Source organism: Lepidochelys olivacea, assembly GCF_965140295.1.
Source record: "Lepidochelys olivacea isolate rLepOli2 genome assembly, chromosome: 2".
Classification (NCBI taxonomy): domain Eukaryota; kingdom Metazoa; phylum Chordata; order Testudines; family Cheloniidae; genus Lepidochelys; species Lepidochelys olivacea.
In genome coordinates, this window is record NC_140412.1 from 85,808,728 (window position 1) to 85,833,627 (window position 24,900).

The following is a 24,900-nucleotide window of genomic DNA, read 5'->3' on the forward strand; positions in this document are numbered from 1 at the left end:
AAGACACCATTTAGCATATAAAAACGGGGAAACATATTCAATCCCCTTTGTCACTGGTGAGGAATGTATGAGTAATTAGCACAACCTGAATTCATGACACTATATTAAAACAGACCTCATTAAAACCAGCTCTCCATTTCCCCATTTTGAATGTGGTTAGGTTACTTTTGAAGAATCGCAGTGACAAATCTAGACAGATTTTTGACACATTCAAACTAACCCTGACTTTTCAATTGATGATGCTAGATCACTGCTTATAGTCACAAAAACAACAAGGAGTCCAGTGGCACCTTAAAGACTAACAGATTTATTTGGGCATAAGCTTTCGTGGGTAAAAAACCACTTCAGATGGTTTTTTTACCCACAAAAGCTTATGCCCAAATAAATCTGTTAGTCTTTAAGGTGCCACCGGACTCCTTGTTGTTTTTATGGATACAGACTAACATGGCTACCCCCTGATGCTTATAGTCAAAATGTCTCCTCTCAATAATAATCCAATTTTTAAAAATAATATTCATGTACAGCCTTTTTCCAAAAGCACTGTTGTATGAATGGGCCCAGTAAACTTCACTGAGGCTCTGCATCAGAACAGCAGTCCACTCACACAGAGCTGTCTATGGGTTTAGGGCCTAACTTTCATCATCTCTTGAGGGTATAGAGAAGGTGATACATTATACTTCCCTGCCTCAGTTTGGAAAACAGTGAATTTATGTCAGGCTTCTACCATGGGAGGGCAAGGAACACTTATAAAAGGGGACTGCCTAAGGATGTACATGTCCAGCAAATCTCTTCACCTGTCCTATCCAGGACCACTCCCAAGTGAGGCTGCAATTGGTAGCTAAAAATCCACAACATGAGGGTGAGCAGCCATCAAGTTCCCTATATTAGAATTTGCACAGGATTCCCCTGGAATGAGCCTGGTCCTATCTTTTACAAAAAAGGTTACTACACTTGATCATTCCTATTGCATCGAATGCATCATTTTAAAAATATCTTGTTTCTAGCAGCAAATTAGAGAGCTACAGATTTTTACTCTAAAGATCATCCTGGGAGATTTTTGCAGCCCTGCTTTTGAAATCAATAAAAAGTCTTCAGCTTAGCCAGCCGCAAGAGGGTGCTGTTTTCATGTTACAGTATTTCTGTTGAATTATGCACAATTGCTCAGTTTTTCCCAATAGTTTAATGTGAAATGCAGAGTTTTAAGGAAGACAAAAAATTCAGTCACATTAAAAGTCCCAGACAGTATATAAAATTCATCTGTAAATAACTTTACCTTAGTAGATTCTGGGAATCCTCCCCATGTCCACTCCATATGAGATTCAGCTCTAAGCAAGCTCTCTGCAGGTTTCACTTCTAGTTCTGAATCACTTTTAGGACAGACTGGGTTGGAGAAAGGGCTATCAAAATAAACAGAAAACTACAGTATTTAAAATGCATTTGTTGTGCAGCTATTTGTGTTCGTTTTCTCTAGTTTAACACAGCTTCAATTATTCAGCAACAGGGCAAGAAGCCTAGTTGGGTTTTCAGACTGAGAAATTAGGTTAAAACCAAAATCACATTCAGGGGCTTACGTACTGATCAGCCTAAACAGATTTCTTCATTGTACTTGAAGTGTTCTCAGTATAATCCCCCACAATTTTCTCTTTTTTTTTTTTTTTTTTTTTGAAGTTATATGATTTAGCTGCCATCATGAGACAGATGTACTTCCTCCTGTTAATTTAGGATAATCTGTTTTAAATTCCTGTGTTCCAGACATGAGACAGCATTCCAGTTTGAAAGGCCTGAAAAGTTTCATCCAACACTAAAGTCTTATTATTGCTGCAAGTTAAGTTAAATGGATGGTTACATTCCAGTACACAACAGCATACACAGTACACCCCACCCCATCAAGGATGACTGGGGACAAAACTAGTAGAGCATATGATCAAATCAGGGAAAATACTGTGTGTTTACTTGCAAGTTTCCCTAGAATAATGAGGTCCAGATACATTACAATGGTATTTCAGCCTGTTTGCAGCTTGGAGACAAAACCACACCCCTCAATCACGGATGATAGGAGAATGCCTACTAATTTTTCAAAACTGGACGCCTTCTGCCCCACCTCTTCTGCCCTAACCCGGTTCCACCTCTTCCCCCAAACCCTCACCCCCTCTTGCTCCTCTCCCCCCTCCCACTTCCTCATCATTTGATCCTCTCCACTTCCCTCTCCCACCAAACTGGGCTTCTTCTGTTCCAGGGCTGGGAGAGGAGCTGCAACCTGCTGCAACGAGGCAGCCTGCTGCCTGCACTTGAAATGTAGGCAAAAGGTGGCCCTGGCTGAGCAGGGGCTGGTGTGGGTTGATGACTTGGCGCCACCCGCCCCGGCCCACGGTGACTGGACACTGCCAGGTCCCCTTTTCAACTGAACTTTTGATTGAAAACCAGACACCTGGTAACCATAAGAATGCCCTGCCCCTTGAATTTGCCTTCAATTGAGACAACTTTGACAGGCAGGATAATCCAATTCTACTTTCCTATTATTACAATATGGGTACTGTTCTAAATAGCAGAATGACCTATGACCTTGTGTGGCTGGAATAAGGATTGTTACTTGAAGGAAGCATTTAGTCTTGGGATTTGTACAAGATTTTCTTTTCTTGAATATGATAACATACTACAGAAACTTGACCTTTTGCTTGAACATTCATACACCCACAGTGAGTTCCTTTAGGAGGATCTTTAAGTCCTGTTTCATTGGTTTAATGTGCTAGTTAAACATTGGTCTTTGCACCAGGAAGTAGAATAAATTCTACTGATTGACTTTTTATGGTGCACAAGATCATCATGAGGGTGATAATCATCCAAGCACTGATTTTGAATCTGTCTGGACTTGGTTGGTGGCAGACTCATCGGAAGATCCAATGCTAAGTTAATCAGGTGCAAGACCACCAGCTTCTTCAGCCAGAAAGCCAACAGTATCGTTGCTGCTCTCTCCTTCGTATATTTTGTATGGTCCTGGGGAGTAGTGGGGGAAAAAAGCAATTTCCCAGCTTCAGAAGAAGTAATTTCAATACCTCACATCCCAGGTCATGATATAAGGACAGGACACAGGGCAGTTTACTGCTGTTCCTGATGCAAAAAGGTGAATCCCCATCCCACCGAACAGATTTAATAGAACCGAGGATATTTCTAGGTGCAGGTTCCACTCTGCTTAATCCATTTTCTGTCATGTAAGTCTTGGTGTTCCTCTCCACCTTGATTGGCAATGTAAAAGGAAACTTTGCTCCACGCAGAACAGAGGAGGGATGGTGGTGTTCTTTCTAGATTATTCATGAAAACCCTTCAGACATATTAACTATCATGACAAGAACAAGTTTGTTATCCACGGAAGGAACAGTGCTCAGATACGTCAATGAATCATTGTACTCCAACTGATGGATTCTGTATTCTCTTTCTGGTACCCATTTCCAGGATTAAATGGAGATACCTTGTTTGTCATACTGTGTTGCGCCAATCTGAAGTTGATGATGGATGATTTCGTTTGTGTCCTGACATTTCCATATCCTTGCTGGAGATGGGGAATGGGACAAAGCTGTCTCTGTGATTTTAGCACAGCTCCACAGAGTAACCCCACTAGGAGTGTGTCCAGCAACCTCATTTTGACTACAGCTATAGATAGCCATCTACTAACAAATAGTAAAAGCCTGGCACAAATTGGGGTTCTAACTTCAGACAGGTCTGGTTGGAAGTCCTGCAGTTAGCAATGAAGGCAGCTATTGACCTTACCTCAGAACCCTGCACTTGTGTTAGTTATCATTTGCAAAAAAGTATTTCTCTTGTTTACTTCAAGTACTGCTTTAACTTGCCAAATGAACTCTATTCATTTCTACAGTGTCTGACAGGGGCCAAGACTTTAAATTAACTTTTCATCAGGCTTGCCTGTTACTACAGGGACAGATAAAACAGAAGGGAACATCAGTGGGTGAAGCACTGCCTGCTGCTAGTGACTGACAGGAGTGGTTTTGCCTCCAAACCACAAGCAGGTTGAAGTACCCCTTGTAACAGATTTATGGACCGTAGCACAATGAAGAAAATAACAATACAAGCAGCACTGATTGTAAGTATCGATATCTTTCCTTGCCTCCGTGATGGCCTGTCTACTCCTTTCTTTTGAGCAGGTAATGGTGAGATACTGAAGAAAGCTGCTCTGTTTTCTGCACACAAAAACTGCGCCAGCAGGCCCAGAAAGGGCTACTCTCACTACATGCACAGTTTGCACTATAAAGAACTGGAACAAGCTGGAGGCTTGCTCCTCTTGACTGTATACTTTAACACTTGAAAAGCTAAAAGCTCCTGCTAATGGTTTTGTAAGGCAAAGAGTAGGAGCCCTGTCTTTCTTCTCCTTCCCCAGCAGCCACCCCCTCCTAAACAGCTAAAGGATCCCTCAGCCACCAAAATTGCTCTCTCACCCAAAATGGGTAGAGTGCCTCATGCACTAGAGAGGAAGGACAATTTTATGGTTAAGGAACTGGACTAGGAAACAGAAGACTTATTCAGTCCCCAGCTTTACCCCAGACTTGCTGTGTGATCTTGTGCAAGTAACTTAGTCTATCTCAATTCCACATCTGTATAATGGGAAAAATACTCCTCAACCTCACAGCTGTGTTGTGAAAATAAATTTATTAATTATTGTGAAGAGCACAGATACCATACCGATGAACGCCAAATACCTGTTAAGGCTTAAGCTCCACAAACCTGGAGCTTTTATGCAAATATAACTGGCAGCTCCTCTAATCTGGACTGGGTGTTTGTCTAGAGTTCGTGGTCCTGTTTTGAGTAATTTGTCATTTAACTCAACTTAAAAAAAGTTATTATGAATGTTAGCCTAGGCACTTCACAAATGTTTACTCTGACACACACATTTGTGGCTAACCTTAGGTTGAGTGCTTGGGAATTTGCCCTCTTCCTGTAATTTATTAGGTGTGAATAAAATCATCAGCTACAGTTTTATTTTTTCCCTGGTGAACTTTAACAGCAGCTTTTGTTCATTCAGAAAGGATGAAACAAGTACAACAGTTTTTTTTCCAGCAAACATAAATCTACACATAAATTGTGTAGAGTCCTTGAGCCCGTGCTAAGCTGCAAAAGCAGTCCTGGATGCCACATATGTTGAGCACCTTTCTTTGTGTAGTTTTATAGGTCAGAAGAAGTTACAGAGGTGGTGCATTACATAACATAGGAGTACAAAATCATACAGAAAGAGGACACCATAAAATGACCTACTTCTCCAAAGGGGACCACTCTCCATCAGATAAAGGGTAATGAGCCTTGGAGTGATAAATCAAAGGCTCTTTCTGCTCATCACTCTTTGGTGAAGAATTTGAGGATCCTCTGTGGAGACAAAAGAACCATTTTTGTTTTAAGTGAGTCAATGACAGATCTTCAATGGCAACTTACCTAGAAGAACTGAATTATTTGTACCAGAAATCTTAGGTCAAAGAGAGCAAGGAAGAGATTCATAGTTGAGAGAGACTAATAGATTGAGAGATAACTAAAGAAAGAGCAATAGTTCATCATTGGAGGTGCCGCTTTCTTGCCTACACAGCCATCTTTAATAACTGTAAAAAAGACCCTAGCAAAGTTTAAAAATGACCCCTACCACATATTTAACTAAACAACTTAGTGTTAATCTAAGAGATCTCACAGACATATACCAAGTGATGCCATCCTCCACAAACTTGCTGTTTAGTATGTAAGCAAAAATTGAAATTGCAACCAAAAGCCTCCAGAAATCTATTAATTTAGAATACTACAACAAAGGAATACATAAAATAGATTTGACACTGTATTCTTTGAATATTAGCCTAGTTTGTGGATAATGCAGTAAAAAAAAAAAAAAAAAAAAAAAAAGAGTTATTGGTAAGTCACATAGGACCTAGAAGTTAGCCAGACTAGCACTGGATACTACTATTAGTTGCCTCCAGTACATTTATGAGCAGAGGATGTAACTGTGTTAATTTCCCAGCACCAGGCCCCACTGTGATTAGCTGAAGAGCGCTAATGAGATCAAAGCACATGGCACTATGGCTGTAAACTAATCACTGCATTTAATTTATAGAAGCCCCTTTCAAATATTTGCATCTATAAACATTCAGAGCTTTGTACAGCTTTGACCTAAATGGAAAAAGTATACTGAATATGATAATTATTCTTAGAAATGAATAACTTGTTCCGAAGCCAGTTTATTCTGCCCCGCACAAACCCAAACACTAAAGCAAGGACACTAGGCCATGATGACAAGTCTGGCTTATGATTATTTTAAAAGCAATTTGATTTAACAGCTGTAAGTTTAATATGAAAAAACAAAAAATGCTTCTCCTTCACTGTTGAAATGGCCATACTAGTTTTGTACAACATTTCTTAACGAGTTCCAGTGCATATTCTCAGTCCAAAAGAGAGATCCAAAATCTAGGTATAGCCTATGAAAATTTATACTGCCCCCTCTAGATACCATGTACCACAATGATTTTTCCACTCATTTGCACAAATCTTTCAGTCCAAATAAGGAAGAGTCCACAGTTAGTGGGTGATAACACTGGAACATATTATGATGAAAGTGTATTTTTCCACTTACTAACATAAGCAAGTATCTGTTGTTTCACTTACAATATTTACCACTTATGAGAGGTGCTAAATTAATAGCCTTAGTGACAAGAAGTATATTGGTGGTGACAATATGCTTCCTCACACTGCTCATGAGTGCATCCAGCGTTGAAGACCTCAAAAAATGAGAATGGTTTGGCCTACACATATACAAAAACATTGGAAATATAACAAGACTTCCAGGTAGTGCCATTTGTGAGGGCAGTCATTTGTGCCAAGTGGAATCTATTCCCAGGGAACTAGACAAACAACCAACTCATTTCACATAAGGCACTGAACCATCTGATGAACAATAACTTTCAGTCCTCAGTGAGGAAGACTATTTGGTTAGGAGCCTTTAATATGGAAGCCTCAAGGAACGTGGTCCAAAGCCCAGTGAAGTCAATGGAAAGACTCAGAGTGACTTCAATGAGCCTTGGATCATGCCCTAACAGCACCACCCTCAGTTATCTATTTTGCAACATTCATCAGCTGCCATTTCTTTCCCTCCCTCATCCATTTTAGATATGCCCTAAGTAAATATATTACACTTTATAGAAAATTGTTTAATTTAATTTGACCTACAAAATGTTTTTAAACCAATGTCTCTATTTACTGCATACATAGTGCAGATAGTGCTCAGATAGTCAAAGAAAAGAAAACCTATAAATTGGCCTTTAAAGCACAACAGCCCAGTTTGGAGCCACACAAAACAGTCAAAAGCACAATGTGTTTAAATGGTAAAAGATGCATAGATGCTAGATACACAACACCCTCTATTTCTGCTTCATACATCACAATTTCAGTAACTGTCTGTTGGCAGTAACATAGCTAAGTTAGGCACTTTTGAGAACATATGCATACAACATACTATTACATTTAGAGAGTAAAATTATATTTGTGATAAGTAACAAAAGTGACTGGAAGCAGATTTTTCTGAAGAACAGAAGAAAGCTCCTTTCCACTTTACAAGAACAGAAATAGATAAAATGTTCCTTCCTGCTGCTGTACTTTTGACCTTTCTGTTGGAAACACTTGTCTGGCTTTTCTGGTGTTAGTGTTATTTTTAAATCTGAGCAGAGACGTGTGTGTGTGTGGTTTATTTATTTATTTTTCAGAAAATACCTTGGCACTTAAGTTTATTTGGAATATACATTGCTGTAACTTCATTCCAAAAAAAACTTAAGTGCCAAGGTATTTTTTGAATTTTATGACCATTCTAGAATACCTGCTAATATAATAATAATTTTGAGTAGTCCTCACATCCCCACTCTATATGAAAGCAAAGCCTCTCAACACTTTGTCCGAGTTAATTGTACAACCATGATTTTAGATGGATCCATCTAGTAACTTGATGGAAAAAAAATCAAAGTCATGCCTACTGTATGGATTTTACTTCCTACTTAGTTAGAGCATGGGAGCAGACACAAGGGATACAAATAGGAGATCTACAATTATAGAGCTAGGTCATCAAAACCATCTCAACATTTTGGGTCTCATGGAGTTCAGTCCTGAATTTTATTATATATCCATGGTTATGCTGTGATGCAGAAAACCAAAGACCAAGTACATTTAGCAGGTAGTTAGTACTGAACATCAGTATCTTTATAGCAGCCCTCATGTTATTCCATTTAGCTTTATCCTGTTGTAAACGCATTTACAACAAAATTCTGGCTTTATTAAAAAAAATTCATCTCTATTGTATTTTTCAAAGGACTTAGATAAAAAGATAGCCTTTTTATACTCCAAAAGCCCTACAACTAGTCACAATTTTGATTAAACCAGCTGCTTCAGTCCAACCTGCAAACTTTTAGCCTCTCCTCCAAACAAGTAGTTTGAGATACATTTTGAATTATCAACAATGATTACCAAAAGCAACTGCTTGAAGGTATGCAGCAGTCAGTTTCCCAAAAGGCCACTACAGGCTTAAGGTTCCTCGAACTTTAGTACGTTTAATGTATTTTAACCTAATGCAAAGAAAAACAGGGAAAGGGAGAACTACTTACAGGAAAAATTTGCTTTCTGCATTTGTAATGGGGATTTTTTCACCTGCCTCTGCAACATGAGGCATGGGTCACTTGCTGGTTTGAACCAGAGTAAATGATGCATTCTGTGTAGCTTGAAGTCTTTACATCAAGATTTGGGGACATAAGTAACTCAGTCAGAGGTTACAGGTCTATTATAGGAGATTGAGTGGGTGAGATTCTGAGCGTGGGTGAGATATGTAGGAGGTCAACTAGATGATCATAATGGCCCCTTCTGGCCTTGAAGTTTATGTCTGTGTTTAGGAACACAAGATTCTTTTCAGTCACGTTCTCTTCCTATACTGACATTCACTTCCTCATCCTATTAAAGACCTTCCTCCTGATCCCAACCAACTACCAGTTCTGCTTCAATGAACAATTTGTATAGTTCCTATGTTTTCAGGCTGGGTATTTATCATTCTTTCAGGTCCCAGAGTAGGTCTCTAACATTAACACAGTCAAATACTGAATATAACCATTTCATGGTGTGGTAATGAACTAGTTCAATCCAGGAAACAAACTCCCCTCCTACTGTTAAACAATCCGAGGCCTTGCCTAAATTTGCAGTAGCATATAGGGTACGTACATACAGTTACACATGGCAGTGAAAACCTCCGGGGGGGGGGGGGGGGGAGGAGTGAAAAATAGCTCTAGCAGTAGGAAATTGCTAGAGCCTTTTCCTGCTGCCTCCCCCCTACCAGAGCCTCTCTCCACTGAGTGAGTCTTTCACTACAGCAAGGAAAGGCTCTGGTAATGGGACACTATGCTGCTAAAAAACAGCAGTGTAGATGTGGGAGGCACTGCTTGAGTGCATAGAGAGCCATGTAGGGTATATACACTAATTGTTTAAGTGGTGCCTCAGCATCTATACTGCTATTTATACGCATTCTGTTTGAGCATGCAATGTCTACACACTTCCGCAAGCGTAGACCTAAAGAATCGACTTCTACACAAAACTGCAGCCCCTAATATAAAGGATAGGATAGAAAATAAACTGGTTTAATTTTTTTTGATGGGCTTTAAGCAAGTATACAGCTCCAGTCATTTTTATATTCCAGATGTCAAAATGATTTCTACTGAAACTTACTGATGCTGATAGCTTACCCATTTCAATATAACTTCTGGCCACTCAGTAAAAGATTTAAGGGTGGCAATTTTGCAACAGAAAAGTTTCAGAAACAGACTCCAGTGAGAAACTGCTGAGCTTGAATTAATATGCAAACTAGATACCATTAACTTGGGTTTGAATAGAGACTGGGACTGGCTGGGTCATTACACATATTGAATCTATTTCTTTAAGTTAAGTATCCCCACACCTTCTTGTCAACTGTCTAAATGGACCATCTTGATCATCACTACAAAAGATTTTTTCTCCTGCTGATAATAGCTCATCTGAACTAATTAGCCTCTCACAGTTTGTATGGCAACTTCCAACTTATCTGTATGTGTGTGTATGTATATATATCTATATCTATCTTACTAAATGTTCCAATCTATGCATCCGATGAAGTGGGCTGTAGCCCATGAAAGCTTATGCTCTAATAAATGTGTTAGTCTCTAAGGTGCCACTAGTACTCCTGTTCTTCTTACCGATGCTGATAGCTTACTCATTTCAATATATAGGAGGGAGGTAGTTCTCTTTCTTTAGCAATAATCCAGAAGGACCTGCAAGCACTTAAAAATGAAAATCTGGTTTGAATTACAGAAGTTAATTTTGGGGAGTCTAATTGATGGGGAGTCTAATTTGGGGAGTCCAATGGATCATACGTATTTGATACTACTGAGTTTATTCTAGAGGGTTTTAGGTACACTACAAGCCGCATGGTGCCAGCCAGAGATGAGGGACTGAGACATTTGAATAGTACACACCAGTGCGGTAGCATATTGCACAACACTTGCTTACTTTACCTACATTCTTTCAGATATACTTAGTATGGGAGAACAGCAGCTGCCTCAGTTAAAAGTTGCATCTCTGTTTGCTTAAAGCAAAATTCTGATGCCCTTAAAATGGGGGTGGGCAAACTGCGGCCCACGTCCAGCCCATCAGACCTTGTAATACAGCCCTCGAGCTCCGGCCAGGGAATGAGGTTGGGGGCTTGCCCCGCTTGGCTCCTGGAAGCAGCAGTGTGTCCCCCCTCCGGCTCCTGCACGAAGGGGCAGCCAGAGGGTTCCGCATGTTGCCCCTGCCCCAAGTACTGGCTCTGCAGCTCCCACTGGCCAGGAACTACATTATGTAAGCATGCTTTGTAGTGTGTTGACAGCCTGACCAGCCCCACAGGACTGATTGCTAGGGACACGAGTGATAATTTTGATGGACGACACTAGCTTAAACAAGATTTGGCATTTGCTCAGGGATTCAAAATTGCTCAATTCTGAAAGATTCTGAAGAGTTCTGGAAGAAGTCAAGATTAAAAATATAATTTCTTTGTATTTTTAAGGAAAGAACTCTTGGACTTCCACATTCTATAACTTAATGATAACCCTTATCAAGGGTACCTTACATAAGATAAGAGGTTAATACACAAGCCACAGTACAAAGCCTTAGTGATACCACGTGAAAGAATTCAGTACATATTTAACAGTTTACCTCAGATGTTGAACACCTCTCTCGTCATCAGAGCTTATTTCTATTTCAAAAATCTCTTCAATCCCAGAAGAGATCTGATCTTCCTTCTTGCTATCTTGTTTGTATTTCTTTCTTCTTCGCTTTTTTTTCTTCACAGATCCTGAGATGAACACAGTCTCTGTTTCCATGACGTGTGTAACTTCAGAGCTCTGACATGTCCTTTCAGTTTCACCTGACTTCAGCAAGTGATCTTCAATCTCTTTAAAGAACTGATCCTCAGTAATTATTGGGGAGGTTGCCAGATATGCAGGAACTTTTTCCTAACCAAAACAAGGGGAATAATAAATAAGCAGATACATTTATTATGTAGACACAAACAGAATAACAAAAGGTTAAATAAATGTGGGGATGCAGTGGGGTGGGAGAGGTGAGCAGCATCAAGGACTGACTGGCAGATATGGCAAATTTCCTGCCTGACCAGCAATACTGCCCCACATGACTGACTGCTGGGAGACTTCATTTAAATTAATTTAAGTACCTTTGAGGTCCACTGTACTAAAGGCAAAATTTACGACTTGTGGGCTGGAATTGTGTGTAACCTCTTGGAGGAGAAGTGGTGGGGGTATGATGTAAGGCCTGGGAATTAAGGGCTATACTGAAAATATGCCAGGCAAGAATGAACTTTTAGGATAAGTGTGAAGCAGATTTTTTGGGGAATACCTAGGGAGAGGTTAATGCAAATTTCACACCTCTGGTTATGCAGAAATCCAGGCTTTTGAAGATATGTCCTGAGGTGTGGGTCTTTGCTGATTACCTGTTCCCAGACAGTAGCAGGTTTACAATGGCACCAGGCCCTCACTGGGAAGGGGCCTATTATGGACTTGGGGTCTGGCCCCTTGCCCGGGTCAGCCCAGCACCAAGGCCCTGCTGTGTGAGCAGCTCGAAGCCAGCAGGTCCCACTCGCCTGTAGGGGGCTCGCCGACGAGCAGCTGGTCTCCGTTATGTGGTCTGGGAAGGGCTGCTGGCCGGTGGGTGCAGCTGTGGGGCTCTCGGGAGTCACGTCCCAGGGATATGCCCTGCTCCCCAGTGTGGCTCCAGCTCTGAGCAGTGTCTGCTGTCTGCAACCCAGGGGACCCTACCTGCGTACCCAGGAGCCAAGCCACCTGGGACCAGCGCAGAGGCTGGCTGTCTCAGCCAGTTTGTGGTGGGGGAGCAGAACAGGGGCTCAGCCAGGCCCCACGAGGCAAGTAGGTCCAGAGGGAACGCAACCTGGCCAGGCCTGGCTCCAGCTCAGCTGATCACACTGATCCTGAGGATCCACATCCGGTGACCGGCCCCAGCCGCACCGCCAGCTCAGCCCAGCGGACACAATCACCTCCCAGCAGGGCTGGTGAGTGCAGCTGGGCATGGGGGAGTGCGTCTCTGGGGGGGTGCTGGGCAGTGCAGGAGGTCTGTGCATGTTGGGGTGCTGGGCATAGGAGGATCTTTGGAAGGGGCACTAGGCAGTGGGGAGGGAAGGTCTGTGTGTGTTGGGGTGCTGGGCAGTGGCAGGGGGTCTGTGTGTGTTGGGGTGCTGGGCAGGTGTGGTGGTGGGGCTGTGGAGAGGTACAGGGGGTATGTGTCTGTGGGTGGGCGAGTGAGCAGAGGTGGTGGTGTGGTGTTGCTGGGCATAAGGAGTTAGGGCGGCGCTCTGGCAGCACAGGGCCAGCATGCGTCTGGTGGCTGCCAGTTTGTAAACTGGGAGCTCAAATTCAGCTGGGCGGAGTAGGGCTACCCCCGCCACGCCGAGGCCCATTGCAGCCGGCCAGCCCCTTACTCCGGGGGCTAACCCCCCTCTCACACACTATGCCCCTTTGCTTCCATGGGGGCCCACAAATATGTTTGGTGCCAGGCCCACAAAGGTTAATCTGGCCCTCTTTCCAGAGGGTGGAGATCGAAGGCCTGAGCTGTTTAAAGAAATGGCTGAACTGCCCAGCCTGGGTTCTAGTTGAATCTGAAACAGTTATGAACCTGGAACCAAGGTGAAAACCCAGTTGTGGGTTTTGAAGAACTGACACTACCACAGCACGCTGGAGTTAGGGCTGACCTCCAGTAAGCTTTTTAGCATGCACGTAGGTTGTGTTGCTTTTCTGTAAATTTTTGACTTTAAAAATAAATGTGCTTGCTTAGAAAGTTGTGTGGTAATTAACAACTGTGAGCAATACGCTGGTCAAACCTCTGGAGAGAAAGCAAAGTGCACGTGCTGGCCTGTTCAGGCAGCCTGGCTTGCTGGAGAGATCAGTGTGGGCATGGAACCATGCAGCCTGGAAGAACCCTAATCAGGATGAAATGAGACATGCATCTGTGCCTAAGAGAGGGGATGGCTGTGAGCTGGAAATCATTAAGTGGCTGTCTTCAAGGGACCCTGGAGTGGGAATACAGGTCCCAGTTACCCTGAAACTGACAATTGCATCATTTTTCTATACAGTGCCTAGTATGTTTTTGGCATTACTGTAATATTAATAAGAAGTGTTCATTAGCAAGACAAGGTGGGTGAGGTAATACATATTTTATTGGACCAATTTCTGCTGGGAGAGAGACCAGCTTTCGAGCTTACACAGAGCTCTTCTTTCAAATATATTGATTTCAATTACAACACACAATACAAAGTGCTCACTTAATATTATTATTTTTGATTACAAATATTTGCACTCTAAAAATGATAAAAGAAAAAGTATTTTTCAATTCACCTCATACAAGTACTGTAGTGCAATCTCTTTATTATGAAAGTGCAACTTACAAATGTAGATTTTTTTTGTTATATAACTGTACTCAAAAAACAAAACAATGTAAAGTTTTAGAGCCTAAAAGTCCACTCAGTCATATTTCTTGTTCAATCAATTGCGAAGACAAACACATTTGTTTACATTTACGGGAGATAATGCTGCCTGCTTATTATTTATGTCACCTGAAAGTGAGGACAGGCTTTCGCATGGCACTTTTGTAGCTGGCATTGCAAAGTATTTACATATGATATGCTAAATCCAGATGCCAGATATGCTAAACATTCGTATGCTGCTTCATGCTTCAGCCACCATTCCAGAGGACATACTTCCATGCTGATGGACTCATTAAAAAAAACAGTGTTTTAATTAAATTTGTGACTGAATGCCTCGGGGGAGAATTGTATGCCTCCTACTCTGGTTTACCTGCATTCTGCCATATATTTCATGTTATAGCAATTTCAGATGATGACCCAGCACATTTTCACTGCAGATTTGACAAAACACAAAGAAAGTACCAATGGGAGATTTCTAAAGATAGCTAAAGCACTCGACCCAAGGTTTAAGAATGTGAAGTGCCTTCCAAAATCTGAGAGAGACTAGGTGTGGAGCATGCTTTCAGAAGTCGTAAAAGAACATTCCTATGTGGAACCCGAACCACCAAAAAAGAAAATCAACCTTCTGCTGATAACATCTGACTCAGATGATGAAAATGAACATGCAGTGGTCTGCACTGCTTTGGACTGTTATTGAGCAGAACCCCGCAGCAGCATGGACGCATGTCTTCTGGAATGATGGGTTTAAGCATGAAGGGACATAAGAATCTTTAGGGTATTTGGCATTTATATATCTTGAGACGCTGGCTACAACAGTGCCATGTAAATACAATATCACCTGACAGTGAGAACAGGCAAACAAGAAGCAGGCAGCATTATCTCCCATAAATGTAAACAAACTTGTTTGTCTGAGCGATTGGCTGAACAAGAAGGAGGACTGAGGGGACTTGTAGGCTCTAAAGTTTTACATTGTTTTGTTTTTGAATGCAGGTTTTCGGGGTTTTTTTTTTTTTTTTTACATAGTTCTACATTTGTAAATTCAACTTTCATGATAAAGAGATTGCACTACAGCACTTGCAATGGGGAAATTGAAAAATACCATTTATTCTGTTTTTACAGTGCAAATATTTGTAATTTAAAATAAATATGCATTAAGCACTGTACATTTTGTATTCTGTGTTGTAACTGAAATCAATGTATTTGAAAATGTAGAAAACATCCAAAAAGATTTAAATAAATAGTATTCTTTTATTGTTTAACAGCATGATTAATCACGATTAATTTTTTAAATCACGATACATTTTTTTAATCACTTGGCAGCCTTAATAATGATAGTATGCTGCTTTGAGATTGAAGTCAGGAGTGAAATAAAAACAAAGGATACTTTCAAAGATCTTATTTAAGAAATGAAGTGTACAAGTCACATTATAGTATTCCTGAAAGCAGGACATCAGGGATCTCCACTAAGATCCAAAACAGCTTCATGTCCATTTCTCAGCTGAACATTTTACAGCAAAAAAAGGTAAGAGGTTCAATAGCCTTTCCTATCATGATGCAGATGCTTCTTCCAAATAATAAAATGGATCTGTAACCAGATTGCCCAGCTTTCAGAGCATCTTGGCAGCCCTTTTCAGGTCTTGAACTTTATGAATATTCTGTATACATGTATAAAGTGTTAGTAATCTGAACCACTTGGAAAGGAGTTATCCTATTAAGAGGCTGATGTGTCCAGTGGCTGTCTGTGCATCAAGCACACTTTGGCACAGTTTAAAAGAAAACTGAAAACTAAGCGTTGGTGAGACAGAATGAGCAGCTGAAACAGAGGAAATATCAAATATTTCAGCTAGACGAGACTAGAAACCAGGACTCCTCAATTCTATTCTCAGTCCTGCAACTACTTTTTCTGTTACCTTTATGTGTACCTGTACATACCAATAGTTATCTGGAACACTGTTATACAGACAGGATAGGCAGTAGTGGATTAACTATTGTTTTATAACTTGGTTTCAGTTTATATTGAGCACAACAGCTGTGTTAAAGTCCTGTCCCAGACATTTAGGAAGTGGTTGTTGGGTTGGTGGTTTTTTAAACTTTTGACTGATCAGTTCCCATCAGTGACTCGTTTGCTCTCTGCCTCTGTCTGCAAAAGAACTGCTTTCAGTTTTGTATTTAGTCATGTTGTGTGTTATATTAAGAATACAAGAATGGCCATACTGGATTAGACCAATGGTCCATCTAGGCCAGTATCCTGCTTCTGACAGTGGCCAATGCAGGGTGCTTTAGAGGGAATGAATAGAACAGGCAATTGAGTGACCACTCCCAGCTTCTGGCAATCAGAGGCTAGGGACACCCAGAACACAGCATTGCATCCCTGACCATCTGGGCTAATGGCCACTGATGGATCTATTCTCCATGACATTATCCAATTCTTTTTTGAACACCACTATAGTTTTGGCCTTCACAACATGCGCTGGTAACGAGTTCCACAGGTTGACTGTGCATTGTGTGAAGTACTTCCTTTTTGTTTGCTTTAAACCTGCTGCCTATTAATTTCATTGGGTAATCCTTGGCTCTTATGTTATGTGAAGGAGTAAATAAAGACCTCTGTTATATCCCCTTTTACTGATCTCTTTTCCAAGCTGAAAATTCAGTCTTTTTAATCTCTCCTTATATGAAAGCTGTTCCATACCCTTAATCATTTTTGTTGCCCTTCTCTGTACATTTTCCAATTCTAATATATCTTTCGTGAGATGGGACAAGCAGAACTGCATGCAGTATTTAAGGTGTGGCCAGATCATGGATTTATATAGTGGCATTATGATATTTTCTGTCTTATTTTCTTTCCCTTCCCTAATGGTTCCTAACATTGTTAGCTTTTTTGACTGCTGCTGCACATTGAACAGATGTTTTCAGAGAACTATCCACAATGACTCCAAGATCTCTTTCTTGAGGGGCAACAGATAATTTAGATCCCATCATTGTGTGTTTAGCTGGGATTATGTTTTCCAACGTGCATTACTTTGCATTTATCAACACATTTATCATCTGCCATTTTGTTGCCTAGTCCACCCAGTTTTGTGAGATCCCTTTGTACCTCTTCACAGTCTGCTTTGGACTTCATGAATAAGGCTACAATTTAATCATGGTTATTTTTAGCAAAAATCATGGACAGGTCATGGGCAAGACCTTAAATTTATACCATAAATACCTGATTAAATCTTTTTGGGGAGGGGGGGGAAGCCCAGGGGTCCTGCTGCTGCTTCAGCCGGCGCCGAGGAGGGGAGGCCCTGGGATCCCGCTGCCGCTTCGACCACTGCCATGGAGGAGGGAAGCCCCGGGGGGCCAGCTGCTGCTCTGGACATCTCAGGACTGCTGACGGGAGCCACCAAGATGCAGCTGATCCCACTCCCTCGGGACCGCTGGTCAGGTGGTCTCCGGGGTCAGCTGCACTGGCTGCTGCTCAGGGGGTCCCTGGGGCTAGCTGCCAGGACCACCAGAGCAGCAGCCGGTGCAGCTGGTCCCAGGTTGCTCCAGCAGCACCTGATACGGCTGGCTGCAGAGCCACTCCAGCAGCGGCCACTGTGGCTGTCCCCATGGCCGCCTGAGCAGCTGGTCCTGGGGCTTCTGGGGAATCCATGACTTCTACAACCTCTGTGACAAACATGGAGCCCTGATCATGAATAATTTTGTATCATCTGCAAATTTTGCCACCTCACAGTTTATTCATTTTTCCAGATCATTTATGAGTATTGTTAGGATATAGATATTCAGGCCTGTCTGTAAAGGCCTGTACTCTAAGAATTTAGGCTTATTCTTATCACTTGGCTAGTTATAGAGATATAAAAGAAAGAATCAAAATCACTGTCTGCCAGTGTAAGGTCCTTCTCTTACTGTGACAGTCTGAGGCCCTGTTCTTAGGCTAAGACCTTTGGCTAAGCAACCGAGGCAGTCATAAGCTGGGAAGCGACAGGTCACCTCCTCACATTCCAAACTAGTCACATTGAAATAAGGTGCTATTGGGCTGTTAGGAATACAGTCCTGTCCTGATAGTGCCTATCTCCTCCAGAGAAAGGGAAGTGCTTAGAAAATGTAAAAGGAAACTTAGTTTGATAGCATCCTGTCTGGCAAGAACTCACTTATCAATAGCTGGGATGTGAAACCCTCATTTCTGTGTTTGTTCTATCACTGTAGTCCCCATTTCCCCATTGTTTGTCTGTATAATCTCGGTCTGGTTCTGTGATTGTTTCTGTTTGCTGTATAATTAATTTTGCTGGGTGTAAACTAATTAAGGTGGTGGGATATAATTGGTTAAATAATCATGTTACAATGTTAGGATTGGTTAGTTAAATTTCAGGAAAATGATTGGTTAAGGTATAGCTAAGCAGAACTCAAGTTTTACTATATAGTCTGCAGTCAGTCAGGAAGTGAGTGGGTGTGGGGTGGGGGAAATGGGAACAGGGAATGGGGGTCGGGAAATTGGAATCATGTTTGGCTAAGGGCAGGAATGGGAACAGGGACACAGGTGTAAGCCTCTGTGGTGTCAGAGCTGGGAAGGGGGACACTAAGGAAGGAAACTGGAATCATGCTTGCTGGAAGTTCACCCCAATAAACATCGAATTGTTTGCACCTTTGGACTTCGGGTATTGTTGCTCTCTGTTCATGCAAGAAGGACCAGGGAAGTAAGTGGGTGAAGGAATAAGCCCCCTAACAAGTATGTTGAACAGCACTTGTTCTAGTATAGACCCCCCAGGAGAACACCACTATTTACCTCTTTCCATTATGAAAGCTGACCATTTATTCCTACCTATTTCCTGTCTTTTAACCAGTTACTGATCCATAAGGACGGACCTTCCCTCTTATCCTATGACCGCTTACTTTGCTTAAGAGCCTTGGGTGAGAGACCTTGTCAAAGACATTCTGAAAGTCCAAGAACACTATTCACTGGATCTCCTTTGTCCACGTTTGATGACTCCCTCAAAGAATTCTAATCGATTCGTGAGGCATGATTTCCCTTTACTAAAGCCATGTTGACTCTTCCCCAACAAATTGTGTTCATTTGCATATCAGATAATTCTGCTTCCTACTACAGTTTCAACCAATTTGCCTGACACTGAAGTTAGGCTTGCTGGCCAATAACTGCCAGGACTTTCTCTGGATCCTTTTTAAACATTGGTGTCACATTAGCTACCCTTCAGTCACATATTACAGAAACTGATTTAAATGATAGGTTACATACCACAGTTGTTACTTCTGCAATTTCATATTTGAGTTCCTTTAGAACTCTTTGGTGAATACCATCTGTTCCTGGTGACTTATTACTGTTTAATTTATCAGTTTGTTCCAAAACCTCCTCTACTGACACCACAATCTGCCACAGTTCCTCAGATTTGTCACCTAAAAAGAATGGCTCAGGTATGGGAATCGCTGCAGAGGATGTGAGGGAGAAGACTGATGCAAGAAATTCACTTAACGTCTCCACAGTTCTTCCTTGAGTGCTCCTGTAGCACCTCGATCATTCAGTGGCCCTACTGATTGTTTGGCAGGCTTCCTACTTCTGATGTACTTAAATTTTTTGCTGTTAGAATCTGAGTCTCCATTCTCTTCCTAGATATTATGATTCTTCTTCACAAGTTATTATTTTGGGTACTAATAATCTTGATGTTGATTTTCCCCCTTCCATTGTGAATGATTCACAACCACTTTGCTTCTATGGTGTGTTTTTTATTTCATCAAAAAATGAACTGCTACTCTTCCCACCACCACCCCCAACAGCTAGTTCATTTGCAAGTTTTCATGACTTTGCACATTCATTTATAATCTAATATGTTTATATCTCATTGCCCAAAAAGTGTTTACTTTTGATATTCCTCCTATTCCCATCAAAAATACCAATGCCTGTGGACCCCCGCAACACATACCCGCCCCCCCTCCAAACCCCTGATCAGGATGTGGAAGAGGTTTTATGATTCACAAAATATCTATCAACTTAGACAAGCTTTGACATAAGCACATATAATGCAGTATATATTAAGTACTAAACAAAGTAAGGGCTTGTCTATACAGGGAGGTTAGTGCAAAGTAAGTAGGGTGTAAATTTTAAATACCATAGCTATTCCGCACTAACTTCTCTGTGTGGACTGTCTTGTTCTGCACTAAAAGAGTGTCTTTTCGTTGATTAGATTAATTCACTTTCTAAGCAGTAACTATTTTGCACTAGTTACTCCGGGATTCCTCCACTCCCCCAGACAAACCTTAAATGCTTTTAAGGCAACAGCTGTATAAGCATCAAGAGCTGAAAAGCTTACAATCTCAAGAGGCCTTGGGTGATATTCAGAGGACAACTGTATCAGAAAGCCAAGCCACTACAATAACTTCTTAGTCTTGGAACACAACGTAAATAATGACAATTCAGAGATAAGAAACTGCACCCCGCCAATGTAAACAAAAGACACTGATACTGAGGTCAGTAACACAAGTGACTTGCACTACTTGCAGAGTAGTTAAATAGTCACTGCACAGTCTGTACAGTCAACAAATTACCCTAAAGTTAAAATGATAGATTATTGTCCTAAGCAAACAGGGTGAAAAGTGCAACAAGTCTTCCTATTACAGCTCTGAAAAACAAGGTGTGCGAAGGAGGATTTGTTACTTCCTGCCACCAGTAACTGAGTTAGATGCAGCATTTTATTGAACTATTGCAAGCAAATAATGCAAGTTATGAATCAGCAATAAAAAAACCAGTCATTAAAAATGCTGTATTTTAATATTGAGAACATGAGACAACACTAGTAACAGGATATAATTAACTAAACAATGTACTCAGCAATGTACTCTTCATACACCACAAAACACTTACATATTCTTCTTCAGTTTCCTGTACGAAGAAAGCTTCTCCATTGTCACCCAGCTTCATATGAAGATCAACTGTGTCTCCGTTAATTTCTATATCAATCTGTGGGAGCAAAGACAATTTAATGTAGAGAATCTTCCACACAGCAAAAAACACAAATATTTACCTTAAGACTGATTCCTCTCTGATTATTTTTATATCAATGCCTCCATTCCACTTTATGATCCCCACTTCAACTCCAGGCTTCTCCCAAGACGGTCATACCTCCCTCTTTGTGCTCTCTTACCCCACAAAAGAAGTCGGTGCTTTTTTTTTTTTTTTTTTTTTAGGAAGTAGACAGATTGAGACTAGACATGTTTAGCTGGAAACATGCTTAACTACCTTACTTAATTGGAGCTCAGCACCTGGCTGATACCTCCAGCTGTGGGCTCCAGCTGTCAATACCCCACTTCAGTTGGTGGAAGCGCTCCTGGTGAGGACGCGCAGCGCTGACAGAAGGAACGAAGTGTGGGTGTGAACCACCACTTTAATTACTGTGGAAGCTGTACGTCAACTTAAGTCGACTTAATTCTGTAGTGTGGTCAAGCCTGGGTGAGGGTCAGAATGCTGGGTGGCAGATATTCTGGAGCGTAAACTATTTACCCTTTAAAAGCTTGGTTCCTTATTTTATGTAATATCAGCCATATTACTCCTCTGGGCAGGAGTTTTAACTATTACTTTTTGAAGCTCAGTTAATGCTGCTACTGGTTGTACTGCTTATATGGCAGGGGAGACAAGACACATGACTCCCAATTTTCCATCATATTTCCAGTGTAAAATGTCATACAAAGGTATTCCAAGTTAGACTAATTGCAGGTGGGAGGGGTAAGAGACTACCCTACTTGCCCAGATCCATGAACTCCAAAATAAGAAAGCAAAAATAAAAGTATGTATCAAATTTGTTTTAGGACCTAGGACTAAAGTTTTAAGAGTAAATGCCTCAGCATTTTATATTGTTTTCCTATGGAGAAATCCTAGGCAGCAAAGTTAATTCCAGCCAAAAACATTCAAACAGAATAGGAAACTTCAACATTCAAATCAAGACTATTCATGTTGTGGATGTGAATCCACCTATTTTGTGGCAACTGGACATTCATTTAGCTTAACCCACTCAAAGATATGTAGTTTTGGAGGTTATATTCCCAGTATTTGTCACAAGGACATACAATGGGCTTGTGTTACTGTTCAAAAAGTTGCAGTCATAGGATATTTGCACACGTTGAAAGTCTGGATATCACAAATCTGTTTCTATTTAGTTCCTTTGCCTTGTTAGGGGCACTTGACAGCCTATAACAAATATGGCAGCTAGTACAGATATTACCAGGAAGATGTAGTTTTAGGTTACACACACAACAGGAGTAAGATTAACATGGAAAAAACCTTGACACTTATAAGACAGAACCATCCTCAATGTGATAGTGAACTTACACTTGGAATGCTTACTGGTTAACAGTGGTGTATGATGAAGCCAGTAGTAAAGAAAAAAACATTTACTAAACTTGTTCAAGATATGTTGCACATGTTCATTCCATATTTGGTGTGCGCATGCACAGTCACCAAAAATTTTTCCCTCAGTGGTATCCATTGGTTCAGTTCTAGCACCCTCTGGTGCCCTGCACTCATGTGCCGGTAGAAGAGGTCCATCTGACCCACATCCTCAGTTCCTTTTTGCCAGCCAATTCTGACAGAGTAGGAGGGTGGGTCATGGAGTGGACATGTGCAACACATCTCAAAAAACAACTTATGAAAAGGTTAATAACTTTTTTTTATTTCTTTGAGTGCTTGCACATGTCCATTCCAAGCTAGGTGGCTCCCAAGCATAGGAGGTAGGATCAGAATTCATGGACATGCGGACTGCAACACAGTTCGACCAAACCCCAGCATCATCTTTAGCTTGCTGGATGATTGCACAGTGGGACAAAAATGTAGGTACCAATGACCAAGTCCCCGCTCTGCAGATGTTCTGGATCGGGACCTGGTCCAGGAACACCACTGAGGAAGCTTGCGCCCTTATAGAATGGGCCATCACTATAGCCAGTGGTGGGATCCTCACCAGCTCATAGAATGTGCAGATACAAGATGTTATCAAGGATGAAATCCTCTGAGCTGAAATAGGAAGGCCCTTCATCCTATCCACTACTGCCACAAAAAGCTATGTGAATCTACAGAACAGTCTTGTCGTCTCAATACAGAAAGCAAGGGCGCGTCTAATGTCCAGGATGTGGAGACGTTGCTCCTCTCTGCTTGGGTGTGGTTTTGGAAAGAAAACAGTCAGGAAAATAGCCTGAAATTGCAAAAACTCCTTCTGGAGGAACGCAAGATGAGGACAAAGCTGTACCTTGTCCTTAAAAAAGGCCATGTACGTGGGTTCTGACATAAGGGCCCTGATCTCTGAAACCCTCCTTGCCAAAGTGATAGCCACCAGAGAGGTCACCTTCCAGGAAAGATATAACAAGGGGCATGTTGCCAGTTGCTCAAATGGGGGGCCTGAGAGTTTTGACAAGACCACGTTTAGGTCCCACAGTTTGATGAGCTCCCAAATCTGTGAGTAGTCTTTCTAGGCCCTTGAGAAAACAAGTGGTCATCTCATGCGAGAAAACCGACTGATCACCCACTGAGATGTTCAACACCAAAATCACTGCCAGGTGTACTTTAACTGATTAAATTGCCAGATCTTGCTATTTCAGATGTAGCAAATACTCTAGAACAGTCTGCAGTGACGATCAGATGGGTGAGAGAACTGGCTGGGAAGACCAAATGGAAAAACACACTTCCATTTGGCAAGTTATGTAGCTCTGGTAGAAGGCTTCCTGCTACATAGCAGAACCTAGCAGACTTGCTCCAAACAGATCAGCTCCTCGGGATGTAACCATGGAGCTTCCAAAGCGGTCAGGTGGAGGGCGTTGAGGTTTGGGTGGAACACTCGACCGTGGTCCTGGGATATCAGGTCTGGGAGAAGAGGAAGCAGCATTGGAGTTGTTATGGAAAGGCCTAGCAGATGGCAAACCTGTTCTGGTGGGGATAGGCTGGGGCTACAAGAATGACTTCTGCTTAAGATCAAGTGGGACAGAGCATGACAGTGCACGAGAGGAATGGGGACGGAATGCACAGAACAGTTTCCCCATCCAAGGGAGCAGGAAAGCATCCATGAGTGAGCCTGGTCTGTGGCCTTGCAGGGAGCAGAACTGGTGACACTTCCTATTCTGGCAAACAGGTCTACCTGGGGAGTCTCCCATCGCTTGAAAACCACCCTTACTAAATCGAAGTGAAAGGACCACTCAAGGTGACTGGAGAAAGACCTGTTGAGTGATCTGTCAGCTTGTTTCGGGCTCCCAGAACATGAGACGCCTCGAGGTGGATCGAATGCATTATGCAGAACTCCCACAAGCAGATAGCTTCCTGGCACAGAGAGGAAGAGCAAGCCCCTCCCTGCCTGTTGAGGTAAAACATGGCTGCCATAATGTCTGTGAGCACTAGCACGTTCTTGTTTGCGATGTGGGGTAAGAACACTTGACAGGCCAGGCTGACCACTCTTAGCTCCCTGATGTTTATATGTAGGGAGAGCTCCTCTGGGGACCACAGGCCCTGTGTCTTGAGGTGCCCTAGGTGAGCTCTGCATCCTAAAGTTGACACATCCAAAACTAGGGATAACAAGGGCTGGGTCCTGGCAAAGGGGATGCCTGAGCGGACCAACAGAGGGTCCTTCCACCAGTCGAGGGAGGCAAGGACCAGGGCAGGAAATACGAGAACTAAGTGCAGGTGATGGCAGCTCGGTGAGTACACTGAGGCCAGCCATGCTTGAAGGGGTATGACGTGTAGCCTTACATGCTGCACTACGTATGCGCACATGGCCATGTGGCTTAACAATCTGATGTAGAAGTGGGCTGTCATGAGTATGTGGGCCTTGACTTGCACTATCAATGACCCCATTGCCTGAAAACAGATTTCTAGAAGGAAAACCCTGCCTGGGAGGAACTGCGCA

At 42.0% G+C, this 24,900-nt stretch overlaps 1 protein-coding gene across 3 annotated transcripts in view; it reads right to left on the minus strand.

Annotated features, from left to right (window-relative positions):
* LPIN2 (lipin 2) overlaps window positions 1-24,900 on the minus strand; it is a 72,816-nt gene that overhangs the window by 20,923 nt on the left and 26,993 nt on the right. For all 3 annotated transcript variants that reach the window (XM_084621446.1, XM_084621444.1, XM_084621445.1), the window contains exons 3-6: window positions 20,886-20,981; window positions 11,233-11,531; window positions 5,263-5,370; window positions 1,274-1,397 (exon numbers count right to left, since the gene is read on the minus strand). In XM_084621446.1, the coding sequence (XP_084477572.1) occupies window positions 1,274-1,397; window positions 5,263-5,370; window positions 11,233-11,531; window positions 20,886-20,981 (627 nt within the window). The remainder of the gene's footprint in view (window positions 1-1,273; window positions 1,398-5,262; window positions 5,371-11,232; window positions 11,532-20,885; window positions 20,982-24,900) is intronic.